Source organism: Oncorhynchus mykiss, chromosome 1, assembly GCF_013265735.2.
Source record: "Oncorhynchus mykiss isolate Arlee chromosome 1, USDA_OmykA_1.1, whole genome shotgun sequence".
In the NCBI taxonomy this organism is placed as follows: Eukaryota; Metazoa; Chordata; class Actinopteri; order Salmoniformes; family Salmonidae; genus Oncorhynchus; species Oncorhynchus mykiss.
The window spans coordinates 4,195,427-4,212,231 of record NC_048565.1 but is presented as its reverse complement, the minus strand read 5'-3'; the positions used below and the strand labels follow the sequence as shown (position 1 = coordinate 4,212,231).

The following is a 16,805-nucleotide window of genomic DNA, read 5'->3' as shown; positions in this document are numbered from 1 at the left end:
TTACCCTTCACCCTGCTACAGCCCCTTTACCCTTCACCCTGCTACAGTCCCTTTACCCTTCAACCTGCTACAGCCCCTTTACCCTTCAACCTGCTACAGCCCCTTTACCCCTCAACCTGCTACAGCCCCTTTACCCCTCAACCTGCTACAGCCCCTTTACCCTTCAACCTGCTACAGCCCCTTTACCCTTCACCCTGCTACAGCCCCTTTACCCTTCACCCTGTTACAGCCCCTTTACCCTTCAACCTGCTACAGCCCCTTTACCCTTCAACCTGCTATAGCCCCTTTACCCTTCACCCTGCTACAGCCCCTTTACCCTTCAACAGCCCCTTTACCCTTCACCCTGCTACAGCCCCTTTACCCTTCAACCTGCTACAGCCCCTTTACCCTTCAACCTGCTACAGCCCCTTTACCCTTCAACCTGCTACAGCCCCTTTACCCTTCAACCTGGTACAGCCCCTTTACCCTTCAACCTGCTACAGCCCCTTTACCCTTCAACCTGCTACAGCCCCTTTACCCTTCAACCTGCTACAGCCCCTTTACCCTTCACCCTGATACAGCCCCTTTACCCTTCACCCTGCTACAGCCCCTTTACCCTTCAACCTGCTACAGCCCCTTTACCCTTCAACCTGCTACAGCCCCTTTACCCTTTACCCTGCTACAGCCCTTTTACCCTTCAACCTGCTACAGCCCCTTTACCCTTCAACAGCCCCTTTACCCTTCACCCTGCTACAGCCCCTTTACCCTTCAACCTGCTACAGCCCCTTTACCCTTCAACCTGCCACAGCCCCTTTACCCTTCAACCTGCTACAGCCCCTTTACCCTTCAACCTGCTACAGCCCCTTTACCCTTCAACCTGCTACAGCCCCTTTACCCTTCACCCTGATACAGCCCCTTTACCCTTCACCCTGCTACAGCCCCTTTACCCTTCAACCTGCTACAGCCCCTTTACCCTTCAACCTGCTACAGCCCCTTTACCCTTCAACGTGCTACAGCCCCTTTACCCTTCAACCTGCTACAGCCCCTTTACCCTTCACCCTGCTACAGCCCCTTTACCCTTCACCCTGCTACAGTCCCTTTACCCTTCAACCTGCTACAGCCCCTTTACCCTTCAACCTGCTACATCCCCTTCACCCTTCAACCTGCCCCTTTACCCTTCAACCTGCCCCTTTACCCTTCAACCTGCCCCTTTACCCTTCAACAGCCCTGATATCTGATATTTAACTGTATAGATCTCTTCCCCATCACTGCTATTTTCCTGATGGGGCTCTGGTCTAAATTAGTGCACTATATAGAGAATAGGGCTCTGGTCTATAGTAGTGCACTATATAGGGACTAGGGCTCTGGTCTATAGTAGTGCACTATATAGGGAATAGGGCTCTGGTCTAAAGTAGTGCACTATATAGGGAATAGGGCTCTGGTCTAAAGTAGTGCACTATATAGGGAATAGGGCTCTGGTCTAAAGTAGTGCACTATATAGGGACTAGGGCTCTGGTCTATAGTAGTGCACTATATAGGGAATAGGGCTCTGGTCTAAAGTAGTGCACTATATAGGGAATAGGGCTCTGGTCTAAAGTAGTGCACTATATAGGGACTAGGGCTCTGGTCTAAATTAGTGCACTATATAGGGAATAGGGTTCTGGTCTATAGTAGTGCACTATATAGGGAATAGGGCTCTGGTCTAAAGTAGTGCACTATATAGGGAATAGGGCTCTGGTCTAAAGTAGAGCACTATATAGGGAATAGGGCTCTGGTCTAAAGTAGTGTACTATATAGGGAATAGGGCTCTGGTCTAAAGTAGTGCACTATATAGGGAATAAGACTCTGGTCTAAAGTAGTGCACTATATAGGAAATAGGGCTCTGGTCTAAAGTAGTGCACTATGTAGGGAATAGGGAGCCATTTGGGAAGTAGACTCTGCCTCCTGGTCTGAACAGTGAGAGCAGTTGAACCATGATAGGGTTGTGAACTTAAGCATCGTAAAGACAACCCCCCCCCCCCCTTCCCCCTCTCTCCCCCCCCCCCCTCCCATCTTCCTCCCCCTCTCTCCCCCCCTCCCATCTTCCTCCCCCTCTCTCCCCCCCTCCCATCTTCCTCCCCCTCTCTCCCCCCCTCCCATCTTCATCCCCATCTCTCTCCCCCCCTCTTCCTCCCCCTCCTCCTCCTCCTCCAATGCTTCCTACAGTTGTGTCAAGTTACCTGGATGTCCTTTGGGTGGTGGACAATTCTTGATACACACAGGAAACTGTTGAAATTTAAAAAAAATAGCAGCATTGCAGTTCTTGTCTCAAACCGGTGCGCCTGGCACCAACTACCATACCCCGTTCAAAGGCACTTAAATATCTTGTCTTGCCCATTCACCCTCTGAATGTCACACGTACACAATCCAAGAATCTGCAAATGTTTTACAATCCATATGTGGAAAGCTCTGAGACTCACCCAGAAAGACTCTCAGCTGTAATCGCTCTTAGAGACTCACCCAGAAAGACTCTCAGCTGTAACCGCTCTTAGAGACTCACCCAGAAAGACTCTCAGCTGTAATCGCTCTTAGAGACTCACCCAGAAAGACTCTCAGCTGTAATCGCTCTTAGAGACTCACCCAGAAAGACTCTCAGCTGTAACCGCTCTTAGAGACTCACCCAGAAAGACTCTCAGCTGTAATCGCTCTTAGAGACTCACCCAGAAAGACTCTCAGCTGTAATCGCTCTTAGAGACTCACCCAGAAAGACTCTCAGCTGTAATCGCTCTTAGAGACTCACCCAGAAAGACTCTCAGCTGTAATCGCTCAGAGACTCACCCAGAAAGACTCTCAGCTGTAATCGCTCTTAGACTCACCCAGAAAGACTCTCAGCTGTAATCGCTCTTAGAGACTCACCCAGAAAGACTCTCAGCTGTAATCGCTCTTAGACTCACCCAGAAAGACTCTCAGCTGTAATCGCTCTTAGACTCACCCAGAAAGACTCTCAGCTGTAATCGCTCTTAGAGACTCACCCAGAAAGACTCTCAGCTGTAATCGCTCTTAGAGACTCACCCAGAAAGACTCTCAGCTGTAATCACTCTTAGACTCACCCAGAAAGACCCTCAGCTGTAATCGCTGCCAGGGTATTGACTCCGGTGTGAACAGGGCCTAAAATTAAATATTTTGTACATTTGCTTTGTAATGTTTCTAAAACAATAAATTTATTCCTATTAAGAAGTGTTATATTTAATTTTATTTCAGTGTCTTTTAACCAAAATGGCACAGATGAGAGACCAACATTTTCACCTGCCCCTTTTAAAAGGGGGGAGGTTACCATGGTAACAAGGTAGCGGAGTTCTCCCGAGCAGTTCAAACGCAAACATTGAAAAACTATGTAAATATTCAACTATGTAAATATTCAACTATGTAAATATTCAAACGATGTAAATATTCAAACGATGTAAATATTCAAACGATGTAAATATTCAAACTATGTAAATATTCAAGAAACACAAGTACAAAGTTTCACTTCAGTAGACTTTTGATTTCAAGTAAATTAGACCAACTTTTTATGCCAGTGTTGCAGCACTTCTAAAAATGAATGTTTCACTGAGCTCTTCATGTGCGCGCGGCCCAGCCAGGCAGTGTTGCAGTGCGAGGTGGGATACGTTCTAGGATTCATAGTTCTTTGACTTTTAGATTTGTTTTATTTATTTACCAGCTATGAAACAAAACGTCAGCAATCCACCACTGCAGAAGTTATTTTACTATACATGTGATCATACTTGACTCTTTTTTTTTAAATAAATTCACAAATGCGAGTGAAATGTTCACGCTGGTGCATTCCTGACCCATGACGTCCAAAGAACATTCTTCCCAGAGTCTTGATGATCATCCAAATGCTTCCAGGTGCTTTTTTTGGCAAACAGGAGTCAAATTGCTTGGGATGACACTAGGTCCCATTTTATATGTGGCAAAAACCAATCACTGCATTCCACAAAAATAGTTTTTTTGAGATGAAACTGAAACTGTTTCACAGAAATGTGTGTCTGAAAACCACAACTGACACGCAGATCAGTAGAAATGGTAAGATAAAATTGGCATTCCACTTAAAGCCTATTACCTGCCATTTCATGTGAGTAATGGTAGGATGCCAGTCGGAGCGGGAGGAGGAGGGTTCAGTCATTTTCTTTTTTAACTAATGGTTATCTTGATCTTTTAAAAAATGTTGTCCAATCGATTGTTTGGAAGAACAGACTGCTTTTGGTCGTCCAAGATTTTTTGGCGTTGGCGACAGCCCTAGTAGTGTTACAGGCTGAACACACTGCTTGTGTCGCAAAATCAATTTAGAAATCTATATTATTCAATTATTGCACCCACACTGCTCGCGCGCGCCAACGAGCGTCTGCGTTGCCAAGGGCTAAAATAGAAGTCGGTTCAGATCGCGCTGCAAGTCCTGCCTCTCCCATCTCCTCATTGGTTTATAGAAGCAGGTACCCACGTGCCATCTCCTCATTGGTTTATAGAAGCAGGTACCCACGTGCCATCTCCTAATTGGTTATACTCATGTGGGTGACTGAAAGACGAACGCGGTCAGTGGCGGTAACACGGAACCTGAACCGGCCGCGCGTGTGCGCCATTGTACATACATTTATTTTGTTCCCCCCCACACCAAACGTGAACACGACACGCAGGTTAAAATATCAAAACAAACTCTGAACCAATTACATTAATTTGGGAGACAGGTCGAAAATCATTAAACCTTTATGGCAATTTAGCTAGCTAGCTTGCACTTGCTAGCTAATTTGTCCTGGGATATAAACATTGAGTTGTTATTTTACCTGAAATGCACAAGGTCCTCTACTCCGACAATTAATCCACACACAAAACGGTCAACCGAATCGTTTCTAGTCCACTCTCCTCCTAGGCTTTTTCTTCTCTTGACTTTTATATTGCGATTGGCAACTTTCATAACTTTCCTTTATGGTTTTGCTTTCGAAATACATGTTTTAAAAATGTCTTGATAATTTTTACTTTTTTTGCCCTCCATCCTTTGTGCCTTGTTGCTAGTGCCAACAGTGGTATCTGTGACAACCCAGGCTGTGTTTGGGAAGAGCTGTACACAGACAGGCAACATGGACGTCTGGGGATACTTTTTGTTCTAGAACTTTGTACGTGTTCTAATGACGATGTAACAGAGGAGATCCGTGTCTGACAACATGTCCTCCTGAGTTTAATACAGCACGATTATAGTCAAGGGGAGTCCATGCTGCCGTCAGAACTACAGTCTACTGGTAGACTGTCTCTACAAGACTGTGTTCAGTCTACTAGTGGTAGACATCTCCATCCCATCTCCAAACTGCTAACCCCTGCAATGAAACTGAGGAGTAATACTTCATTAGTTATAGAAGCTAACCCCTATTCATTTATTATTTAAATATCATATAATATATAATATATATTTATATATATATATATTTAATAGAGATAGATTCCTCAGGATCTGTGTATTTTATGGAAAGCATTCCTCAATTTCCCACGTAAGCCTTCACTAACCCAAATTTCTCCTGGATAGGAAATTGCTGTCATATTTCAAGGGTTGCCTCACTTGAGTGTTTTTGATGTGTTTTTGATTTGTGCCTTAAAAGAGCTCCCCGACTTCTAACAGCTGTTAGTTTGCAAGCCAGCGATGGGAAGGAGACCTAGAATGGAATGTTATTCTATATTTGATGTGGTGTTGGACCTAAATGCCAGTTTACCGGACACAGATTAGGCCTAATTTTATGGACTAAAATACACTTTCTATGGAGATTCCCCAATTTTGAGCTTCTATTGTCTGCTCGTCGTTCGGTCTCTGGATAAGTCATCAACTGTAGGCATATTGCAGGCAGGGCTCTTTGTGAGTGTATGCTGGGTTCAGAGCTGAGGAACATACCGTAGTGTGTTATGACTCACTTTCTCTCATTTCATTGAGGATGTTTTGGTTGGTAACTATGTTATTGTGACAACCCTGTTCTATAGTTTCCATATATTTATAAGTACATATTCTCATTCACCCCTTTTTAGATTTGTGTGTATTAGGTAGTTGTTGGGGAATTGTTAAATTACTTGTTAGATATTACTGCACTGTCGGAACTAGAAACACAAGCATTTCACTACACTCGCATTAACATCTGCTAACCATGTGTATGTGACCAATAAGGATGTGATTTTGAACAGGTGTGTGAGAGACTAGGTGTGTGTGTGTGTGTGTGTGTTGCAGGTCTAGATGCAGAGCTGTACTACGTGAGGGATGACGTGGTAAACCACTATGCTCTCTCCTTCATCCTGCCTGTACCCAGCGAGACCAACAGCCTGCACTTCACCTGGCGCTCCAAGGATAAGGTACACACACACACTCACACACACACTCACACACACACACACCACAGAGGACCAACCAGCTGTCTGATAAAGAATGTGGTGATGACATCACAGAGGACCAACCAGCTGTCTGATAGAGAATGTGGTGATGACATCACAGAGGACCAACCAGCTGTCTGATAGAGAATGTGGTGATGACATCACAGAGGACCAACCAGCTGTCTGATAGAGAATGTGGGGATGACATCACAGAGGACCAACCAGCTGTCTGATAGAGAATGTGGTGATGACATCACAGAGGACCAACCAGCTGTCTGATAGAGAATGTGATGATGACATCACAGAGGACCAACCAGCTGTCTGATAGAGAATGTTGTGATGACATCACAGAGGACCAACCAGCTGTCTGATAGAGAATGTGGGGATGACATCACAGAGGACCAACCAGCTGTCTGATAGAGAATGTGGGGATGACATCACAGAGGACCAACCAACTGTCTGATAGAGAATGTGGTGATGACATCACAGAGGACCAACCAGCTGTCTGATAGAGAATGTGGGGATGACATCACAGAGGACCAACCAGCTGTCTGATAGAGAATGTGGTGATGACATCACAGAGGACCAACCAGCTGTCTGATAGAGAATGTGATGATGACATCACAGAGGACCAACCAGCTGTCTGATAGAGAATGTTGTGATGACATCACAGAGGACCAACCAGCTGTCTGATAGAGAATGTGGGGATGACATCACAGAGGACCAACCAGCTGTCTGATAGAGAATGTGGTGATGACATCACAGAGGACCAACCAGCTGTCTGATAGAGAACGTGGGGATGACATCACAGAGGACCAACCAGCTGCTTTCTACTATGTAGCGAGAGGCAGGACCTGTTTCTATAGAAGACGGCCATTTTTATTCTCTGCTTCTTAACTAACTCTTCACTATGCTTTTTAAAAGACAGTTTTTTTTATATAGCCAGAGGCCCATATATTTGTAAGCAGAGACACGATCAATATGGGCACCGTCCAAAGTACGAATGCTGAAATCATCAACGTTATTTTTTTATGTGCTCTAGAGAAAACATGTACTTAGTTTTACCGGCATTCAGTACTCATTTCCGGTCAACGTTTTTCTGTAATACAAAGGCAGACTGTAGTTCAGAGAGCTACCTGTGGGGGCGATATCATCCACGACAGTATCAGAATACAAGTGTAGGTTAAATATTATGCACATTGAGTTCTATCTGTGAGGTCGTGTTTAAACCAGTGACATGCAGCCTGGTCTTGGCCAATTGAGGAAAGCCTCTGAATTAGCAGTGAGTGATCAACGGTATGGAAAGCCTCTGAATTAGCAGTGAGTGATCGACGGTATGGAAAGCCTCTGAATTAACAGTGAGTGATCAACGGTATGGAAAGCCTCTGAATTAGCAGTGAGGGATCAACGGTATGGAAAGCCTCTGAATTAGCAGTGAGTGATCAACGGTATGGAAAGCCTCTGAATTAACAGTGAGTGATCAACGGTATGGAAAGCCTCTGAATTAGCAGTGAGTGATCAACGGTATGGAAAGCCTCTGAATTAGCAGTGAGGGAAGCACAATGTTGCCTTTTATCCGTACAGTCGACATCATTTATAACTATGTACATTTTAGAATAGAGTTCAAAGATTCTAATATTTTAGCAAGAAGGTTTAGAAATGGGCGGATAATGATTCAGGTCACAAAGGTCTAGACGTGGTACGCCTGCCAAACCTTGGGGATAGTACCAGATATAATCAGCAGGTTAGAAATATGGGTGATTCATCAGTCAAGGGGGCAGAGAGCTACAGTAAAAATGAATGAAGCATATCAGTGGATTTAAAAAATATATTTTTTATGAGCAAGGCATCTAGCACATCAGATAGTTAAAAAAATATATATATCCAATTCGTCATATCCAATTGGTAGTTAGTCTTGTCTCATCGCTGCATCTCCCATACTCCCATACAGACTCGGGAGAGGCGACGGTCGAGAGCCGTGCGTCCGCCAAAACACAACCCAACCAGCCCTGCTGTCTCTCTGCCCTGCTGTCTCTCTGCCCTGCTGTCTCTCTGCCCTGCTGTCTCTCTGCCCTGCTGTCTCTCTGCCCTGCTGTCTCTCTGCCCTGCTGTCTCTCTGCCCTGCTGTCTCTCTGCCCTGCTGTCTCTCTGCCCTGCTGTCTCTCTGCCCTGCTGTCTCTCTGCCCTGCTGTCTCTCTGCCCTGCTGTCTCTCTGCCCTGCTGTCTCTCTGCCCTGCTGTCTCGCTGCCCTGCCGTCTCTCTGCCCTGCCGTCTCTCTGCCCTGCCGTCTCTCTGCCCTGCCGTCTCTCTGCCCTGCCGTCTCTCTGCCCTGCCGTCTCGCTGCCCTGCCGTCTCTCTGCCCTGCTGTCTCGCTGCCCTGCTGTCTCGCTGCCCTGCTGTCTCGCTGCCCTGCTGTCTCTCTGCCCTGCTGTCTCTCTGCCCTGCTGTCTCGCTGCCCTGCTGTCTCGCTGCCCTGCTGTCTCGCTGCCCTGCTGTCTCTCTGCCCTGCCGTGTCTCTGCCCTGCCGTCTCTCTGTCCTGCCGTCTCTCTGCCCTTCTGTCTCTCTGCCCTGCTGTCTCGCTGCCCTGCTGTCTCTCTGCCCTGCTGTCTCGCTGCCCTGCTGTCTCTCTGTCCTGCCGTCTCTCTGCCCTGCCGTCTCTGCCCTGCTGTCTCGCTGCCCTGCTGTCTCTCTGCCCTGCCGTCTCTCTGTCCTGCCGTCTCTCTGCCCTGCCGTCTCTCTGCCCTGCCGTCTCTCTGCCCTGCTGTCTCGCTGCCCTGCTGTCTCGCTGCCCTGCTGTCTCTCTGCCCTGCTGTCTCTCTGCCCTGCTGTCTCTCTGCCCTGCTGTCTCTCTGCCCTGCTGTCTCTCTGCCCTGCTGTCTCGCTGCCCTGCTGTCTCGCTGCCCTGCTGTCTCGCTGCCCTGCTGTCTCGCTGCCCTGCTGTCTCGCTGCCCTGCCGTCTCGCTGCCCTGCTGTCTCTCTGCCCTGCTGTCTCGCTGCCCTGCTGTCTCGCTGCCCTGCTGTCTCTCTGCCCTGCCGTCTCTCTGCCCTGCCGTCTCTCTGCCCTGCCGTCTCTCTGTCCTGCCGTCTCTCTGTCCTGCCGTCTCTCTGCCCTGCCGTCTCTCTGCCCTGCCGTCTCTCTGCCCTGCCGTCTCTCTGCCCTGCCGTCTCTCTGCCCTGCCGTCTCTCTGCCCTGCCGTCTCTCTGTCCTGCCGTCTCTCTGTCCTGCCGTCTCTCTGCCCTGCCGTCTCTCTGCCCTGCCGTCTCTCTGCCCTGCCGTCTCTCTGCCCTGCCGTCTCGCTGCCCTGCCGTCTCTCTGTCCTGCCGTCTCTCTGCCCTGCCGTCTCTCTGCCCTGCCGTCTCTCTGCCCTGCTGTCTCGCTGCCCTGCTGTCTCTCTGCCCTGCCGTCTCTCTGTCCTGCCGTCTCTCTGCCCTGCCGTCTCTCTGCCCTGCCGTCTCTCTGCCCTGCCGTCTCGCTGCCCTGCCGTCTCTCTGCCCTGCCGTCTCTCTGTCCTGCCGTCTCTCTGTCCTGCCGTCTCGCTGCCCTGCCGTCTCGCTGCCCTGCCGTCTCTCTGCCCTGCCGTCTCGCTGCCCTGCCGTCTCTCTGTCCTGCCGTCTCTCTGTCCTGCCGTCTCTCTGTCCTGCCGTCTCTCTGCCCTGCTGTCTCGCTGCCCTGCTGTCTCTCTGCCCTGCTGTCTCGCTGCCCTGCCGTCTCTCTGTCCTGCCGTCTCGCTGCCCTGCCGTTTCTCTGCCCTGCCGTCTCGCTGCCCTGCCGTCTCTCTGCCCTGCCATCTCCCTGCTCTGCCATCTCCCTGCTCTGCCGTCTCGCTGCCCTGCCGTCTCGCGGGACGCCAGTCAATAGGCCCCCCACACACACACACTCTGATCGTCCTCTCCTCTCCTGCAGGTTGATTACCAGATGGGTTTCCATGTGGACAACCCTGCAGCTATGAACCAACCACAGAGCAACATCTCTACCCAGGGGGAGGTGCCTCGCACAGCCTCAGGTCTGTCAACCAATCAGCACTTCCTTCAGAAAGTATTCACACCCCTGGTCTATTTTCGTGTTGTGTTACAGCCTGACTTTAACTATGGGTGAAATTACCACTCAAAACCACATAATGTCACAGTGGAATTATGTTTTTTGAAATGTTTATAAAGTTGAAATGTTTTGAGTCATTAAGTATTCAACCCCTTTGTTATGTCAAGCCTAAATAAGTTCAGGAGTAAAAATGTGCTTAACGAGTCACATAATAAGTTGCGTGGACTCACTCTGTGTTCAATAATGGTGTTTAACATGATTTTCAACGACTACCTCATCTCTGTACCCCACACATACAATTATCTGTAAGGTCCCTCATCTCTGTACCTCACACATACAATTATCTGTAAGGTCCCTCACTCTGTGTTCAATAATAGTGTTCAACATTATTTTTGAATGACTACCTCATCTCTGTACCCCACAATTATCTGTAAGGTCCCTCATCTCTGTACCCCACACATACAATTATCGGTAAGGTCCCTCATCTCTGTGCCCCACACATACAATTATCTGTAAGGTCCCTCATCTCTGTACCCCACACATACAATTATCTGTAAGGTCCCTCATCTCTGTTCCCCACACATACAATTATCTGTAAGGTCCCTCATCTCTGTACCCCGCACCTACAATTATCTGTAAGGTCCCTTATCTCTCTACCCCGCACATACAATTATCTGTAAGGTCCCTCATCTCTGTTCCCCACACATACAATTATCTGTAAGGTCCCTCATCTCTCTACCCCACACCTACAATTATCTGTAAGGTCCCTCATCTCTCTACCCCGCACATACAATTATCTGTAAGGTCCCTCATCTCTGTACCCCACACATACAATTATCTGTAAGGTCCCTCATCTCTGTACCCCACACATACAAGTATCTGTAAGGTCCCTCATCTCTCTACCCCACACATACAATTATCTGTAAGGTCCCTCATCTCTGTACCACACACATACAATTATCTGTAAGGTCCCTCATCTCTGTACCCCACACATACAATTATCTGTAAGGTCCCTCATCTCTGTACCCCACACATACAAGTATCTGTAAGGTCCCTCATCTCTCTACCCCACACATACAATTATCTGTAAGGTCCCTCATCTCTGTACCCCACACATACAATTATCTGTAAGGTCCCTCATCTCTGTACCCCACACATACAAGTATCTGTAAGGTCCCTCATCTCTCTACCCCACACATACAATTATCTGTAAGGTCCCTCATCTCTGTATCCCACACATACAATTATCTGTAAGGTCCCTCATCTCTGTACCCCACACATACAATTATCTGTAAGGTCCCTCATCTCTGTTCCCCACACATACAATTATCTGTAAGGTCCCCCATCTCTGTTCCCCACACATACAATTATCTGTAAGGTCCCTCATCTCTGTTCCCCACACATACAATTATCTGTAAGGTCCCTCATCTCTGTACCCCACACATACAATTATCTGTAAGGTCCCTCATCTCTGTACCCCACACATACAATTATCTGTAAGGTCCCTCATCTCTGTACCCCACACATACAATTATCTGTAAGGTCCCTCATCTCTCTACCCCACACATACAATTATCTGTAAGGTCCCTCATCTCTGTTCCCCACACATACAATTATCTGTAAGGTCCCTCATCTCTGTACCCCACACATACAATTATCTGTAAGGTCCCTCATCTCTGTACCCCACACATACAATTATCTGTAAGGTCCCTCATCTCTGTACCCCACACATACAATTATCTGTAAGGTCCCTCATCTCTGTACCCCACACATACAATTATCTGTAAGGTCCCTCATCTCTGTACCCCACACATACAATTATCTGTAAGGTCCCTCATCTCTGTACCCCACACATACAATTATCTGTAAGGTCCCTCATCTCTGTACCCCACACATACAATTATCTGTAAGGTCCCTCATCTCTGTACCCCACACATACAATTATCTGTAAGGTCCCTCATCTCTGTACCCCACACATACAATTATCTGTAAGGTCCCTCATCTCTGTACCCCACACATACAATTATCTGTAAGGTCCCTCATCTCTGTACCCCACACATACAATTATCTGTAAGGTCCCTCATCTCTGTACCCCACACATACAATTATCTGTAAGGTCCCTCAGTTGAGCAGCGGAATTTCAAATACAGATTCAACCATAAAGACCAGGGAGGTTTTCCAATGTCTTGCAAAGAAGGGCACCTATTGGTCGATAGGCAACGTTATTAAATACACCCAGTCATTACAAAGATACAGTCGTCCTTCCTAACTCAGTTGCCGGAGAGGAAGGAAACCGCTGGGGGATTTCACCATGAGGCCAATGGTGACTTTAAAACAGAGTTGAATGGTTCAGTCTGTTTTCCATCAGATGAATTCTGTCTCTCAATTCAATTCAAGGGCTTTATTGTCGTGATAAAAATGTGTTAACATTGCCAAAGCAAGTGAGGTAGATAATATACAAAAGTGAAATAAACAATAAAAATTAACAGTAAACATTACACATACAGAAGTTTCAAAACAATAAAGACATCTCTCTCACTATCTCGCTGTCTCTCTGTCTCTCGCTGTCTCTCTATCTCTCGCTGTCTCTCTCACGATCTCTCTCTCTCTCGCTGTCTCTCACTGTCTCTCTCTCTCTGTCTCTCTCTGTCGCTGTCTCTCTGTCTCTCGCTGTCTCTCTATCTCTCGCTGTCTCTCTCACGATCTCTCTCTCTCTCGCTGTCTCTCACTGTCTCTGTCTCTCACTGTCTCTCTCTCTCTCTCTGTCTCTCTCTCTCGCTGTCTCTGTCTCTCTGTGTGTTGTAGTGTTCAGAGTGGACCTGTTCTGCTCAGGAAAGGTGGATGGGGAAGTGGTCCTGACGGTACAACTCAACCTCACCGTCCATTCCAACAACTTCACAGTGCTCAACTTCAAGAGGAGGAAAATATGTCACATACGTAAGACTTGCTGTATTTAGAGTGAAGTATCTTTTCTGTCCCTGTGTCTACTGTCATACGTGTCCTCGCTCTTTAATGAGGTGTGTGTGGGGAAGGGAAAACTGCATTCTGAATGGTAATCAATTGTGTGATCCCATGGTTCTCTCCCTCAGGCGATAGTGCTGAGTTAATGGAAGGGTTATACTGAGGGCAATGAAACTGTTTGTCTGCAGTTCTGCTGCTGCTATTTTCAGTCCTACTCCTAGGTAATTACACACAAGCTGACTCCTCTGGCCCGCTGCCCGCTGGTCATATGCTCACTCGGAGGAAATGGCCAATTAATGTAAACTCTGCTTATTTTAAGCACGAGTCAAATAAGAGATGGCAAGGAGATTAGTGTCTGTGTATCTCTGTCTCTCTCTCTCTCTCTCTCTGTGTGTCTGTCTTTCTCTCTGTCTGTGTATCTGTCTTTCTCTCTCTCTCTGTGTGTCTCTCTCTCTGTCTGTCTTTCTCTCTCTCTCTCTCTCTCTCTCTCTCTCTCTCTCGGTGTGTGTCTCTCTCTCTCTCTCGGTGTGTGTCTCTCTCTCTCTCGGTGTGTGTCTCTCTCTCTCTCGGTGTGTCTCTCTCTCTCTCGGTGTGTCTCTCTCTCTCGGTGTGTCTCTCTCTCTCGGTGTGTCTCTCTCTCTCGGTGTGTCTCTCTCTCTCGGTGTGTCTCTCTCTCTCGGTGTGTCTCTCTCTCTCGGTGTGTCTGTCTCTCTCTCGGTGTGTCTGTCTCTCTCTCGGTGTGTGTCTCTCTCTCTCTCGGTGTGTGTCTCTCTCTCTCTCGGTGTGTCTCTCTCTCTCGGTGTGTCTCTCTCTCTCGGTGTGTCTCTCTCTCTCGGTGTGTCTCTCTCTCTCGGTGTGTCTCTCTCTCTCGGTGTGTCTGTCTCTCTCTCGGTGTGTCTGTCTGTCTGTTTGTCTCTCTCTCGGTGTGTCTGTCTCTCTCTTGGTGTGTCTCTCTGTCTGTCTCTCTGTCTCTCTGTCTGTGTCTGTCTGTCTGTCTCTGTCTGTCTCTGTCTGTCTCTGTCTGTCTCTGTCTGTCTCTGTCTGTCTCTGTCTGTCTGTCTCTGTCTCTCTCTCGCTCTCTCTGTGTCTCGCTCTCTCTGTGTCTCGCTCTCTGTCTCGCTCTCTCTGTGTCTCGCTCTCTCTCTGTGTGTCTCGCTCTCTCTCTGTCTCTCGCTCTCTCTCTGTGTCTCTCGCTCTCTCTCTGTGTCTCTCGCTCTCTCTCTGTGTCTCTCTCTCTCTCTGTGTCTCTCGCTCTCTCTCTGTGTCTCTCTCTCTCTCTGTGTCGCTCTCTCTCTCTGTGTGTCTGTCTGTCTAGTGCTGTTAAGCAGCTGGCTTGGGTTGTACTAACCTAGTTTCTCATAAAATACATCCCCAAAGTAGTACCCTGTCCTAGTTGTATCACATCTTGGCCCCATAAAGTGGGATTGAGACATGTTCAGTTTGTCTGAAGCGTTGGTGAGTTGCTGCTTCATGGCTGGTGCCTTGTGGACACAGATCTCGCTGACTCCTGTTACTTCTCCATCCTGTTTACTGATAGTATCTACAATGACAGCATTTCCAAGAGTTTCCTGTCTGACTCTTCTTCTCCTCTCTTAACAGGAATAGATCCTGATCTGAAGATCCCTCCCGTCTCCAACAATAAGACCGTTCAGCGGCCAGAGAGTAAGTATGTCTATGCATAGGACCACAGCATATACTGAGGGGTGGAGAGGGGACTGGTAGGGTGGAGAGGAGACTGGTAGGGTGGAGAGGAGACTGGTAGGGTGGAGAGGAGACTGGTAGGGTGGAGAGGAGACTGGTAGGGTGGAGAGGAGACTGGTAGGGTGGAGAGGGGACTGGTAGGGTGGAGAGGGGACTGGTAGGGTGGAGAGGGGACTGGTAGGGTGGAGAGGGGACTGGTAGGGTGGAGAGGGGACTGGTAGGGTGGAGAGGAGACTGGAAGGGTGGAGAGGAGACTGGTAGGGTGAAGAGGGGTGGAGAGGAGACTGGAAAGGTAAGCTAGAGGAGAGGCTTTTAACAGACACAAAGATGAAAGCTTTCAAAAATACACTGGGTGTTAGGAGAGGCTTTTCCAGGTACCCTGAGGGGAGCTCTTTCAGACAGAGCCTGGATCAAAGCCTCTGGTATTTCTGCATGTCTGTCACATCTCCCTCTTTAATCTCGCTCTCTGCTATATTTGGTCTGTGATGTCTTCCCTCCTCCAGATGGAGTGTCCATTCCTACCACTTCCACCAGGGTGTTTTATATCAGTGTCAGGCTCTGCTGTGCTGTCTCTCTCTCTCTCTCTAACCTCTGACCTCTATCCTCCAGATGGAGTGTCCATTCCTACCACATCCACCAGGTTGTTCTATATCAGTGTTGGGGTCTGCTGTGCTGTCTCTCTCTCTCTCTAACCTCTGACCTCTATCCCTCTCTCTCCTCCAGATGGAGTGTCCATTCCTACCACATCCACCAGGGTGTTCTATATCAGTGTTGGGGTCTGCTGTGCTGTCTCTCTCTCTCTCTCTAACCTCTAACCTCTGATCGTCTCTCTCCTCCAGATGGAGTGTCCATTCCTACCACCTCTACCAGGGTGTTTTATATCAGTGTTGGGGTCTGCTGTGCTGTCATCTTCCTGGTAGCCATTGTTCTGGCTGTCATGCATCTACACAGCATGAAGAGAGTGGAGCTGGACGACAGGTTAGTACTGGGGTGCTGGATTAATATATAACACACACACACACACACACACTCTCTTGGAAAGTATATTTTATCTCATTGAGAAAAACCTTTTCTAAATAAAAAATTAATAAACAGTTTTGTTACATTACAGCCTTATTCTAAAATTGATTAAATAGGTTTTTCCCTCATCAGTCTACATACACTACCCCATAATGACATCACAATACCCCATAATGACATCACAATACCCCATAATGACATCACAGTACCCCAAAGGGACATCACAATACCCCATAATGACATCACAGTACCCCAAAGTGACATCACAATACCCCATAATGACATCACAATACCCCATAATGACATCACAATACCCCATAATGACATCACAGTACCCCAAAGTGACATCACAATACCCCATAATGACATCACAATACCCCATAATGACATCACAGTACCCCAAAGTGACATCACAATACCCCATAATGACATCACAATACCCCATAATGACATCACAATACCCCCGCAATGACATCACAATACCCCATAATGACATCACAATACCCCCGCAATGACATCACAATACCCCATAATGACATCACAATACCCCATAATGACATCACAATACCCCCGCAATGACATCACAATACCCCCGCAAAGCTGATAAAAAGCTGATAGCACATTTACATAAGTATTCAGACCCTTTACTCAGTACTTTGTTGAAGCACCTTTGGCAGCGATTTAGAGCATCAAGTCTTGTTGAGTATGACGCTACAAGCTTGG

At 47.7% G+C, this 16,805-nt stretch overlaps 1 protein-coding gene across 2 annotated transcripts in view; it reads left to right on the top strand.

Annotated features, from left to right (window-relative positions):
* LOC110524778 (receptor like tyrosine kinase) overlaps nucleotides 1–16,805 on the top strand; it is a 128,624-nt gene that overhangs the window by 44,798 nt on the left and 67,021 nt on the right. For both annotated transcript variants that reach the window (XM_036982788.1, XM_036982740.1), the window contains exons 2-6: nucleotides 6,221–6,342; nucleotides 10,266–10,365; nucleotides 13,206–13,337; nucleotides 14,961–15,023; nucleotides 15,902–16,040. In XM_036982788.1, coding sequence (XP_036838683.1) covers nucleotides 6,221–6,342; nucleotides 10,266–10,365; nucleotides 13,206–13,337; nucleotides 14,961–15,023; nucleotides 15,902–16,040 — 556 coding nt within the window. The remainder of the gene's footprint in view (nucleotides 1–6,220; nucleotides 6,343–10,265; nucleotides 10,366–13,205; nucleotides 13,338–14,960; nucleotides 15,024–15,901; nucleotides 16,041–16,805) is intronic.